Source organism: Myxine glutinosa, chromosome 4 (assembly GCF_964187855.1).
Source record: "Myxine glutinosa chromosome 4, kmMyxGlut1.1, whole genome shotgun sequence".
In the NCBI taxonomy this organism is placed as follows: domain Eukaryota; kingdom Metazoa; phylum Chordata; class Myxini; order Myxiniformes; family Myxinidae; genus Myxine; species Myxine glutinosa.
This window is the reverse complement of record NC_136264.1, coordinates 121,043,254-121,056,702: the sequence shown is the minus strand read 5'-3', so window position 1 is coordinate 121,056,702 and position 13,449 is coordinate 121,043,254. Positions and strand designations below refer to the sequence as shown.

General features: G+C 37.9%; 1 protein-coding gene across 1 annotated transcript in view; it reads right to left on the bottom strand.

Annotated features, from left to right (window-relative positions):
* Positions 1–6,606: 6,606 nt before the first annotated feature.
* The window catches only part of LOC137425150 (uncharacterized), a 510,298-nt gene continuing 503,455 nt past the window's right edge, over positions 6,607–13,449 (bottom strand). Inside the window, exons 108-109 of the mRNA XM_078776351.1 lie at positions 12,201–12,422; positions 6,607–7,084 (exon numbers count right to left, since the gene is read on the bottom strand). Of these exons, the coding sequence (XP_078632477.1) occupies positions 7,053–7,084; positions 12,201–12,422 (254 nt within the window). The 3' untranslated portion in view covers positions 6,607–7,052. The remainder of the gene's footprint in view (positions 7,085–12,200; positions 12,423–13,449) is intronic.

Here is a 13,449-nt window from a genome sequence, read left to right as displayed (position 1 = left end):
TTTTCTACAAACAATGAAAGAATGGAATGTCCCTTCTTTTCTATTGTTTGGCATTTTCTACAAAAAATGAAATGTCCCTTTACTATTGTTTGGCATTTTCTTCAATCAATGGAATGTCCCTTTTTTTCTATTGTTTGGCATTTTCTACAAACAATGAAAGAATGGAATGTCCCTTCTTTTCTATTGTTTGGCATTTTCTACAAAAAATGAAATGTCCCTTTTCTGTTGTTTTAATTTTCTACAAACAATGGAATGCCCCGTTTCTATTGTTTGGCATTTTCTACAAACAATGGAATGCCTCTTTTCTATTGTTTGAATTTTCTACAAACAATGGAATGCCCCTTTTCTATTGTTTGGCATTTTCTACAAACAATGGAATGCCTCTTTTCTATTGTTTGGCATTTTCTTCAAACAATGGAATGTCCCTTTTCTATTGTTTGAATTTTCTACAAACAATGGAATGCCCCTTCTTTTCTATTGTTTGGCATTTTCTACAAACAATGGAATGTCCCTTCTTTTCTATTGTTTGGCATTTTCTACAAACAATGGAACAATGGAATGTCCATTCTTTTCTATTGTTTGGCATTTTCTACAAACAATGAAACAATGGAATGTCCCTTCTTTTCTATTGTTTGGTATTTTCTACAAACAATGGAATGTCCCTTCTTTTCTATTGTTTGGCATTTCCTACAAACAATGGAATGTCCCTTTTTTCTATTGTTTGGCATTTTCTACACACAATGTAATGTCCCTTTTCTATTGTTTGGCATTTTCTACAAACAATGAAAAAATGAAATGTCCCTTCTTTTCTATTGTTTGGCATTTTCTACAAACAATGAAATTCCCCTCTTTTCTATTGTTTGGCATTTTCTACAAACAATGGAATGTCCCTTCTTTTGTATTGTTTGGCATTTTCTACAAACAATGAAAAAATGGAATGTCCCTTTTCTATTGTTTGGCATTTTCTACAAACAATGGAATGTCCCTTCTTTTCTATTGTTTGGCATTTTCTACAAACAATGGAATGCCCCTTTTCTATTGTTTGGCATTTTCTTCAAACAATGGAATGTCCCTTTTTTTCTATTGTTTGGCATTTTCTACAAACAATGAAAGAATGGAATGTCCCTTCTTTTCTATTGTTTGGCATTTTCTACAAACAATGAAACAATGGAATGTCCCTTCTTTTCTATTGTTTGGCATTTTCTACAAACAATGGAATGTCCCTTTTCTATTGTTTGAATTTTCTACAAACAATGGAATGCCCCTTTTCTATTGTTTGGCATTTTCTACAAACAATGAAATGCACCTCCTTTTCTATTGTTTGACATTTCCTACAAACAATGGAACAATGGAATGTCCCTCCTTTTCTATTGTTTGGCATTTTCTACAAACAATGAAACAATGGAATGCCCCTTCTTTTCTATTGTTTGGCATTTTCTACAACAATGAAAAAATGAAATGTCCCTTCTTTTCTATTGTTTGGCATTTTCTACAAACAATGGAATGCCCCTTTTCTATTGTTTGGCATTTTATACAAACAATGGAATGTCCCTTTTCTATTGTTTGGCATTTTCTTCAAACAATGGAATGCCCATTTTCTATTGTTTGGCATTTTCTACAAACAATGAAATGCCCCTTCTTTTCTATTGTTTGGTATTTTCTACAAACAATGGAATCCCTTTTCTATCCCTTTTGTTTTGTACAAACAATGGAATCCCTTTTCTTTTCTATTGTTTGGCATTTTCTACAAAAAATGAAATGTCCCTTTTCTATTGTTTGGCATTTTCTTCAAACAATGGAATGTCCCTTTTCTATTGTTTGGCATTTTCTTCAAACAATGGAATGTCCCTTTTCTATTGTTTGGCATTTTCTTCAAACAATGGAATGCCCATTTTCTATTGTTTGGCATTTTCTACAAACAATGGAATGTCCCTTCTTTTCTATTGTTTGGCATTTTCTACAAACAATGAAAAAATGCAATGTCCCTTCTTTTCTATTGTTTGGCATTTTCTACAAACAATGGAATGCCCCTTTTCTATTGTTTGGCATTTTCTTCAAACAATGGAATGTCCCTTTTTTTCTTTTGTTTGGCATTTTCTACAAACAATGAAAGAATGGAATGTCCCTTCTTTTCTATTGTTTGGCATTTTCTACAAAAAATGAAATGTCCCTTTTCTATTGTTTGGCATTTTCTTCAAACAATGGAATGCACCTCCTTTTCTATTGTTTAGCATTTCCTACAAACAATGGAACAATGGAATGTCCCTTCTTTTCTATTGTTTGGCATTTTCTACAAACAATGAAACAATGGAATGCCCCTTCTTTTCTATTGTTTGGCATTTTCTACAAACAATGGAATGCCCCTTCTTTTCTATTGTTTGGCATTTTCTACAAACAATGAAAAAATGGAATGTCCCTTTTCTATTGTTTGGCATTTTCTACAAACAATGAAATTCCCCTCTTTTCTATTGTTTGGCATTTTCTTCAAACAATGGAATGTCCCTTTTCTATTGTTTGGCATTTTCTTCAAACAATGGAATGTCCCTTTTCTATTGTTTGGCATTTTCTTCAAACAATGGAATGTCCCTTCTTTTCTATTGTTTGGCATTTTCTACAAACAATGAAAAAATGGAATGTCCCTTCTTTTCTATTGTTTGGCATTTTCTACAAACAATGGAATGCCCCTTTTCTATTGTTTGGCATTTTCTTCAAACAATGAAATGTCCCTTTTTTTCTATTGTTTGGCATTTTCTACAAACAATGAAAGAATGGAATGAAAGAAAGAATTTCTATTGTTTTCAAACAATGAAAGAAAGAATTTCTATTGTTTGTCCCTTCTTTTCTATTGTTTGGCATTTTCTACAAGAAATGAAATGTCCCTTTTCTATTGTTTGGCATTTTCTTCAAACAATGGAATGCACCTCCTTTTCTATTGTTTGGCATTTCCTACAAACAATGGAACAATGGAATGTCCCTTCTTTTCTATTGTTTGGCATTTTCTACAAACAATGAAACAATGGAATGCCCCTTCTTTTCTATTGTTTGGCATTTTCTACAAACAATGGAATGCCCCTTCTTTTCTATTGTTTGGCATTTTCTACAAACAATGAAAAAATGGAATGTCCCTTTTCTATTGTTTGGCATTTTCTACAAACAATGAAATTCCCCTGCTTTTCTATTGTTTGGCATTTTCTTCAAACAATGGAATGTCCCTTTTCTATTGTTTGGCATTTTCTTCAAACAATGGAATGTCCCTTTTCTATTGTTTGGCATTTTCTTCAAACAATGGAATGCCCCTTCTTTTCTATTGTTTGGCATTTTCTACAAACAATGGAACAATGGAATGTCCCTTCTTTTCTATTGTTTGGCATTTTCTACAAACAATGAAACAATGGAATGCCCCTTCTTTTCTATTGTTTGGCATTTTCTACAAACAATGGAATGCCCCTTATTTTCTATTGTTTGGCATTGTCTACAAACAATGAAAAAATGGAATGTCCCTTTTCTATTGTTTGGCATTTTCTACAAACAATGAAATTCCCCTTCTTTTCTATTGTTTGGCATTTTCTTCAAACAATGGAATGTCCCTTTTCTATTGTTTGGCATTTTCTTCAAACAATGGAATGTCCCTTTTCTATTGTTTGGCATTTTCTTCAAACAATGGAATGCCCCTTCTTTTCTATTGTTTGGCATTTTCTACAAACAATGAAACAATGGAATGCCCCTGTTTTTCTATTGTTTGGCATTTTCTACAAACAATGAAAAAATGGAATGTCCCTTTTCTATTGTTTGGCATTTTCTACAAACAATGAAATGCCCCTTCTTTTCTATTGTTTGGCATTTTCTACAAACAATGTAAAAATGCAATGTCCCTTCTATTCTATTGTTTGGCATTTTCTACAAACAATAGAATGCCCCATTTCTATTGTTTGGCATTTTCTACAAACAATGGAATGTCCCTTCTTTTCTATTGTTTGGCATTTTCTACAAACAATGGAACAATGGAATGTCCATTCTTTTCTATTGTTTGGCATTTTCTACAAACAATGAAACAATGGAATGTCCCTTCTTTTCTATTGTTTGGCATTTTTTTACAAACAATGGAATGCCCCTTATTTTCTGTTGTTTGGCATTTTCTACAAACAATGGAACAATGGAATGTCCCTTCTTTTCTATTGTTTGGCATTTTCTACAAACAATGAAACAATGGAATGCCCCTTCTTTTCTATTGTTTGGCATTTTCTCCAAACAATGAAACAATGGAATGCCCCTTCTTTTCTATCGTTTGGCATTTTCTCCAAACAATGAAAAAATGGAATGCCACTTTTCTATTGTTTGGCATTTTCTCCAAACAATGAAAAAATGGAATGCCACTTTTCTATTGTTTGGCATTTTCTACAAACAATGGAACAATGGAATGTCCATTCTTTTCTATTGTTTGGCATTTTCTACAAACAATGAAACAATGGAATGTCCCTTCTTTTCTATTGTTTGGCATTTTTTTACAAACAATGGAATGCCCCTTCTTTTCTGTTGTTTGGCATTTTCTACAAACAATGGAACAATGGAATGTCCCTTCTTTTCTATTGTTTGGCATTTTCTACAAACAATAAAAAAATGGATTGCCCCTTCTTTTCTATCGTTTGGCATTTTCTCCAAACAATGAAAAAATGGAATGCCACTTTTCTATTGTTTGGCATTTTCTCCAAACAATGAAAAAATGGAATGCCACTTTTCTATTGTTTGGCATTTTCTACACACAATGAAATGCCCCTTCTTTTCTATTGTTTGGCATTTTCTACAAACAATGAAACAATGGAATGTCCCTTCTTTTCTATTGTTTGGCATTTTCTTCAAACAATGGAATGTCCCTTTTCTATTGTTTGGCATTTTCTTCAAACAATGGAATGTCCCTTTTCTATTATTTGGCATTTTCTACAAACAATGAAAAAATGAAATGTCCCTTCTTTTCTATTGTTTGGCATTTTCTACAAACAATGAAATTCCCCTTCTTTTCTATTGTTTGGCATTTTCTTCAAACAATGGAATGTCCCTTTTCTATTGTTTGGCATTTTCTTCAAACAATGGAATGTCCCTTTTCTATTGTTTGGCATTTTCTTCAAACAATGGAATGCCCATTTTCTATTGTTTGGCATTTTCTACAAACAATGGAATGTCCCTTCTTTTCTATTGTTTGGCATTTTCTACAAACAATGAAAAAATGGAATGTCCCTTCTTTTCTATTGTTTGGCATTTTCTACAAACAATGAAAGAATGGAATGTCCCTTCTTTTCTATTGTTTGGCATTTTCTACAAACAATGGAATGCTCCTTCTTTTCTATTGTTTGGCATTTTCTACAAACAATGAAAAAATGGAATGTCCCTTTTCTATTGTTTGGCATTTTCTACAAACAATGAAATTCCCCTTCTTTTCTATTGTTTGGCATTTTCTTCAAACAATGGAATGTCCCTTTTCTATTGTTTGGCATTTTCTTCAAACAATGGAATGTCCCTTTTCTATTGTTTGGCATTTTCTTCAAACAATGGAATGCCCCTTCTTTTCTATTGTTTGGCATTTTCTACAAACAATTAAAAAATGAAATGCCCCTTCTTTTCTATCGTTTGGCATTTTCTCCAAACAATGAAAAAATGGAATGCCACTTTTCTATTGTTTGGCGTTTTCTCCAAACAATGAAAAAATGGAATGCCACTTTTCTATTGTTTGGCATTTTCTACAAACAATGAAACAATGGAATGTCCCTTCTTTTCTATTGTTTGGCATTTTCTACAAACAATGAAATGTCCCTTCTTTTCTATTGTTTGGCATTTTCTAAAAACAATGAAACAATGGAATGCCCCTTCTTTTCTATTGTTTGGCATTTTCTACAAACAATGGAATGTCCCTTCTTTTCTGGAGTTTGCCACATGGCACATACCATATAAAGGGACCTTTTTTGTGCCCTTGGCATTTCCCCCAAGAATTTGTCTATCTCATGTCTTGCGGGGTGTCAATCTACTGATCTCTACTTATTCGCAAGACTGCAGATCTTGAGTTAGTTTTTAAATGTGTAAATTTTTTTAAACGATTGTAAATAGCACGATGGGGTGGCAGGACGGCCTAGCGATATACATACTCTCCTTTGGGCTGTATCACTTGGGTTCGAATCACGACCCAGCTGTAAACCCACTCTGGTGTTTGGCATGTAGGGTGAGGCACCAATGTGTGGCACCATCCATCGGAAGGACGCTAGTCCCATATGCTAACACTGGCCATTGTTAGAAGTTAAAAAATTCTGTTGTGCCTTTCGCAAAGAGTAGGTGAGTTATCGCAGTTATCGCATTGAATAGGTTACAAATTTCTGCCCTCACTGACTGCTGGGAAGGCAACGACAAACTACCCAGCGTAACTCTTGCTCAGTATCTGCTTCATCAGCACCGATGCTCTGTCAAGGATATGGTACCTTTGGTTGATTGAAATAGCATGAGTGATAAAAATACATGTTCAAGCAAACCAGTAATCATTGAAGAACACATTTGAGATGTACATATGAAGTCAAAGCATTAGGTTGAAATTTAGTTGCAGTAATTGTGTGCACTCCCGAAAGCAACAAGAAATACATTTTATTTATCTGTGTTATTGATCAAGTACATGGCAACCAAGGAGGCAGGCGGTACATCACTTTGCACAATTGAGCCCCAAAATGTTGAGGGCTTGATTGTAAATAAGAAAGCATCATATACATACCCACAATGAGTCGATATCAAGTGCAAGTGAGCATCAAGCAACTGGACCAGAAGGTCAAACTACAATTAAATTATAACATTAAAGCACCATCTCTCGTATATACGAGAATGAGTATAAACAACTTGTTAACTGTACTTGTCGTTTGACTTTTATTTGAGGTGAATCCAAAAGATTATGCTGAAGAGTTCAGCTTCTGGAAGGGGTGGAAGGAAGAGAAGGATGATGTAGAAAATCTTATCCGATCATAAAGCAAGTCGTTGTAGAGATAAAGTCTCGTGGCAGTTTGCACCCACTCCACCTGAGAGGTTCACCTGTTTACTGCAGATGTTTTATGAGGATCTGGAAAGAAAAGATAGGGGTGAAAGGTCAGTCTGATATTGTTTTAATGAACCACAATTACAACCAAAAACATGATGGGTGAAGCACATCTATTATCAAGATTATCCGATATTATTATTCATTGGAAACGATCAATCGCTCATGACACTCAGGACACAGGTTCAAATCCCATATACGAGAAAACATGTATCCACTGTTTTTCAAATTTCCTTGTAATTCACATTTTCCTCGTAAGTACACCGACGTCTATTAACGTCTTTGTCTTTTATGTGATTTCTGTAAGGTTCCCCTATGAACGATCGATATAAAAAATATCTCACCCGTGTTCCAAGGAAGCCTATCCATTTGGCATTTTAAATATGTAATAGGCAACGCCTAGAAACGAACAAAACATTTTAAAATTACCCTTTAGTACCCTTTAGAATTAAACACGGTGGGTTAGAAAAGTTCTTATTTTTTTAAGGAATAGCCAAATATTGGAAGGACATATACGAATGGAAGGACATAGCCAAATATTGAAGCGGCGCATAAAAATACATTGCAAAGATAATCAAGCCTCGTATTTACACTCCGTTCATAGCTATACTTCTTTGTGCAGAACAACACAATGAAATGTAGATGAAGGAGAATGCATCAAAAGACGACTTAATACATCGCGCCTTGTTCAGTAACAAATACAACACACGAAGGCAGAAAAGACCTTGCATCTGACACTATGGCCTAGTCTGTTTACTCCACCTGCTATATGGCCTATTACTCCCCCTGCTCTGTCTGTGCTCTGTCCCCCAAATATTCCTGTGGGATGCACAAGATCTGCTAGCAACCCTCTTCTGGTTAAACTGCCTAAATAAAGACTCTCTGCTCACCTTCACTCTTTCATTCCTCTTTTTTCCCACCTCTGGGTAAACTCCCTCACTCTCTACAATCCCACTCCTCCCTCCAGGTTTTCAAAGCACCTGTTCACCACCATCTCTTATCTTCCCCCATCCAAACCTTGATTTTTTTTCTACTCCCGTTAATACACCCCAAACCCACCTCCTTCAAATTCCATTTTCTTTCTTGAAAGTCCTTGTAGTATCCATCAGGTTTATCCCATGTACCCTGCCCCAGTGCCCCAGCCCTCTCCCTTCCACAGATCTCCTGATTCCCTGTTCTCTAGTGTTGTGCTTCCCTCTCTCTCCCCCTCTTGTGTCCCGCTCCTTTTATTATATGTTCTATGTGTTAGCTCTTACACGAGCCTCGACTTACTCTTCAAAAAAAAAAAATCATTAAAGATAAGGTTTCGTTTGCTGAAAGTCTGTTTGTGGTGTTTTGTTTTTTTCCATTAATTAGGGGTGGGAACAGAAACAAGCACACTGTTTGAGAACAAGGTTCATGCGGAACAATTCAATATTGCAAACTGAAAAAAGTCAAAATGAACCAACAAATTGAGCTCCATTGGACTGACAGATGAAGGTGTACAGATGGGAACACTAACAGGCCAACCCAATTGTCTCAATGCAGGGATAGAATGCCACACTCCACAAAAAACCACCAACACGAACTCTTACCTCCACCTGCCTTTTCAACCCACCATCGCTAGCTTCTGATTTATTTTCTCCGAGATGCACATCTACATTCATAACTTATATCTACCTGTCAAGTTTCTTCAAATAAACTTTTCCCTTTAAAAGCCCTACAGTTACCAAAAAATAACAGACAAACTTCAACTCACTCCTTATAACTCCAATGGTTGCATTCAGCTCGCACTCACAGTGCACTCACTGTGAGACGATCCAGCACTTCCTCCCTTTCGTCACACCCTTCAGGTACCGACGTATCTCTCCGTTCTGCCGATAAATGTTTTTATCTTTGCATCCTTCTTTCGATGAGAGCTAATCCCTTTGGATTTCTATCTCATTTTGGTTGTTTCCCATTGTGGGTCTCATATTTCTAACCTTTGGGATTCTTCAGACATTATTTTAAAACTTTGTGGGTTTTGTAACGTTTATCCTTTGGGTGTCATGTGCTACACTGTTTGTAGCCTTGCTTCCCAGTCATTTTGGGAAAAAAAATTTTTAATAAAAATAAAGCTTCTAGGTTCGGACTCGACCTTTTGAGTTTTTAAATTTTGTCTGACCGTTTGAGTTTAATCTAAACGGTGTTTTTTCCTTTTTTCTTCTTCTTCTTACAGTTTTACAGGTTTTTGACTGACTTTGTTGTCTTCACTAGATGGCATTTACCCACGTTAAGGTAACTATTAACTCTAACCCCAGTCTCTCGGTCCCTCCTTGAGGAGGCTTCTTGCCTTGGCACCAGGCTGCAGGCAGTGGTGTCTCCACCGGCACAATCTGCTTCTGACCTTCTGTCGGGAGTGTTCCCTCTCGTTCTCAACAGCAGGACCAAGCACAGTTTCCTCTAACCTACAGGAGGTGATGTTCCCACCATTTTCCTTTCAACAGGCAGTGGTGCCCCAACTGTCTACACAATACCAAAACCCTACAAGGATGACCTCCCCAACTTCTTCGGTTTTATCACGGCCACCCAGGGTAACCCTTCGTCTTCTTCATAAGGGTTCTCTGAAGAGACTGAACCGCACCATGTGTACAGTAGGCGGATCCATTTATACCCTGGTACTGACTCTTTAGCAGTACTGGTGGGGAAAGAAAAGGCTAAACCACCTGCCAGGTAGATTCAGGTCCCTTTTCGGATTTCTCCCAGATCCTAAGTTGCTCTGAAGAGATGTTAAACCACAGCTCCAGGGGAAGTCTTTCTTCTCCAATCTGATTATTCTCTTTCTGAAGTTCAGCAGCTGATCTCAGTTGGCAAAGTCAAGGGTAAGTGTACAAAGAATATGAAGGTCAATGTTAAACCTAAATGCACTTCTCCTCTTCGAGATCATCACCCTTGTTGGCATCTGACGAGTGAGTGGTCACCGAGTTTCCAGGCCCCATCCCAATGAAGAGGAAGATGCAAGTGGGAACGGTGGGAAGATTATGCAAGTGGGAACCCCAAAGGCTGGAGCGGTTACAGGCTACCAGGAGTGTTTGGAGAAGTAGAACCTGTAGTAGGACACCTCCGCACTTTCCATTGGTGCTGGGAGGGCATTGTGAGTGATATTTGTTTTGTCGATTGTCCCCATCAGCTTCAAAGTAAAATTGGAGTAACCTCTCCCAGAAGGCATCCTTCTCAGGAGAACATGATAATACAGCATGATAGGTAGTGAACAGCAAAATCTAGGCCCTTATCGAGAAAAGGTCAATCAATGAGGAAAAGGTAACTATGCCTGTAGACTGTCTTTCTCATCCCTAAATGCTCTGGGGGACTGTGGATTGTTTCAAATTTAAAGGAGATAAATTACTACATATGCAAAACCTCTTTTTGCATGGAGATGCTCCATTCCACCCTGCCACTACTGACACAAAGGGATTGGGTGATAACCCTGGACTTAAGAAATACGTTCCTGCATGTTCCCCTGCACGCCGAGTCCCTTCGTCTATTGGAGTTCGTCGTGGGGGATCGTGTCTTCAGATACACCGCCCTTCACCTCAAGTCCATTCTCTGGGTTTCCATCAGACCGGGGCAGGCAGTAGCGGCAATACTCCGTCAAAAAGGCATTATAATTTTTTGCGCTATGTCAAAGGGTAGCTACTGGAGGCAGGGTCAGAGCAACTCTGGAACCACTTGCAGAATACCATCGTATTGGTCAAATCTCTCGGCCCCTTCATAAATTAGGAGAGGTCCATTTGACCGCTCCGGCAAAGGTGGCGGGCTCGAGTTCCTAGGCCTGCTCGCCAGTCTAATGGATCTGATACCAGATTCCAGGCTCCACATGCGGCTGGTATAGACCTACCTTTTATGTCACTGCTCCCTTCAAAGGGATACCCTGAATTTATACGTCTCAATCTGACAGGAACTGAATCAGCTTTTCAGACAAAAATAACAGAGGCCATTATATACAGGGCATTAATTACCCATAATCCCTAACTAATTAACATAACCCCACCCCTCGTGATGGGAACGAGGATACGCTCTTACATGACATACGGTCTACCGGATCCCTACTTATGATACATGGGGTTTCTTCTTCTTCACGACAGTCGAAGCACACCACTTATGCAATTCTACCTGGACTAAGGTAATCACTGCCTACCCCTTACAAACATAACAATATGTAGCTGCCACACCATGTGAGCAATGAAGATTTCATGATCATGTTTTAATCGCCATGACTAGTCAATGACACACATAAAGTTTTGAGTCAATCGATTTTGTGGTTTGGGAGAAGATGTTTTTTAAAGGTTTTAGGTTAAATCCAATACAGATCATGTGCATGCTATTTCAGATTTTTAGGATAAAGAATTCGATTAAAACATTTTTGGCTGGTAAACCACTTCACCTATGATGTTATCATTATCATTCTTTTGTTCCCCATTGGGAGTACTTAACAATGTGTCAAGTCTCAAATTTTTCCATTCAGCGGTTTCCGAGAAATAATTTTTTAATTATTTGCGTTTAATCCAAGATGGCTGCCATACAACGTGACCTACGATGTTACAATTATCATAAAAATATTCTGCATGGGTGTCACTCCTACCCTGAAAGTTTCGTCTCAATCGGACATGTGGTTGCTGAGAAAAACGGATGGACGGAAGGACAACCTGAAAACATAATGCCTCCGGCCACCTCCGGGGGCGGAGGCATAAAAAAACCTTTCATTTTGCTTTGGATTTTGAGATATAACACCTATTCACATTGTGTTGTGGGACAGTACCCTTATGGAGGAGTAGTAGTGAAAAAATACTGTATAAATAACAAGCATTCTGAGTATTGCGCTGCAATACATGTCCCCTACAGGCAGTCTGTCGTCCAGAAAACTGTTGGGGAAATTACCAAAGTTCAAAGTGCCATAACTTTGTCAAAAATGATCGAAACGTCGTGAAGTTCGAACTTGATCTGTAACTTATCACGAGGAAACCATGTACCAAGTTTTAAATCATTAGCTTTAAGAGTTTAGAAAAAAAGTCCGGAAAACTGTTCTTTGCGTGACGGACTGACAGACGGAGGGACAGAGTGCAAACCTATAGTCCCCTCCGGTGTACACCGGTAGGGGACTAATAATAATAATAGTTGGTACCAGCAAGGAGGCACGTTTGCTCGCAATCGGCACGTGTAGAGAAGCGGTTTCCATTTCCATCACAGCCACCGTAGAGGAAGGGCTGGCATTCTGCAGTATCTGCCTTGTAGAACCAGTGCAGAAAAAAGTTGGTGCAAGAACCTTGTGCGGATGGTAGCTGGCACTCGGCTGGTATCTCTTGCCTCTTCCTTAGTGCTGTATTATCATGTATTCCTGCACTCACTGCACATACAAGTTCAAATGAAAACGCAAAGGAAGAAGGTAATCTTCGTGAAAATGTCAAATACTAATTTCATTTTGCCCATTTATGTGGTGTCTTAATTACAGAAACAATACTAAGAACTTTTTATTTTCATTCTAAGTAGTCATCCTTAGTTTAAGCCTGGTGTTGGATAAACAGTGGAAGGTGGATGACTTGAGATCTTGGGTCCGCAGTTCGAGCCCCTGCCATGCTGCTGAATTAACACCAGGTGGGTTAACTCGACCTGTGTCATTCTTCTGAGGTCGACAAAATGAGTACCAGATGACTGGTAATAGAGAGGCATTGCATCAGCAGCATAGCCACGCCCCCAGAAAATGATGCAACCAGCAGCCACGGGCAGCACATGAACCACCACCATCCTTAGTTCTCAAAATTGATCCTTATTAACTCATCTTCGTATATTATTCATCTCTATATATATATATATATGTAATAGAATAATTCCGTCTGTTTGTCTGCCCCACCCTGAAACACAGAAATGCTCCTTGGAGAGAAAAAATAAAATATGCTTCAAATTAATACAAACCTATGGGAAAATGACATTTTTTTCAGGGTGACCAAAAAAATGAACCTGGGTGGTGTATAAGGCAACAGACCGCTGCTTTGATCGCTCCCAATGTTTTTTTTTACTTGCTGTTAAGAACTAGAACAGCACTCGGTAGAGAGCATACCTCCACCAGGCTGAGCAGTTTATGTTTTGTATCCCACTGATAGGCCGGATCTGGATTCAGAAATTAACCAAAATCTAATCGGCTTGTTCTTGTCAACTAAACAACGCATCCACCGAGTTTTGTCATAACTCATCCACGACTTTTTGAAATATCATGTTACATATCGCTTTTCGACCAATATCTCAATGGTGAAGAATCAGTTAAAAATTCTCTGAACCCAATCCAGATTAAAATGTTCACCAAACTGAACCAAGTATTCCTTGTCACACACAAAACCTGTCCAGCAAGTTTCGTCCAAATCCGTCCATAACTTTTT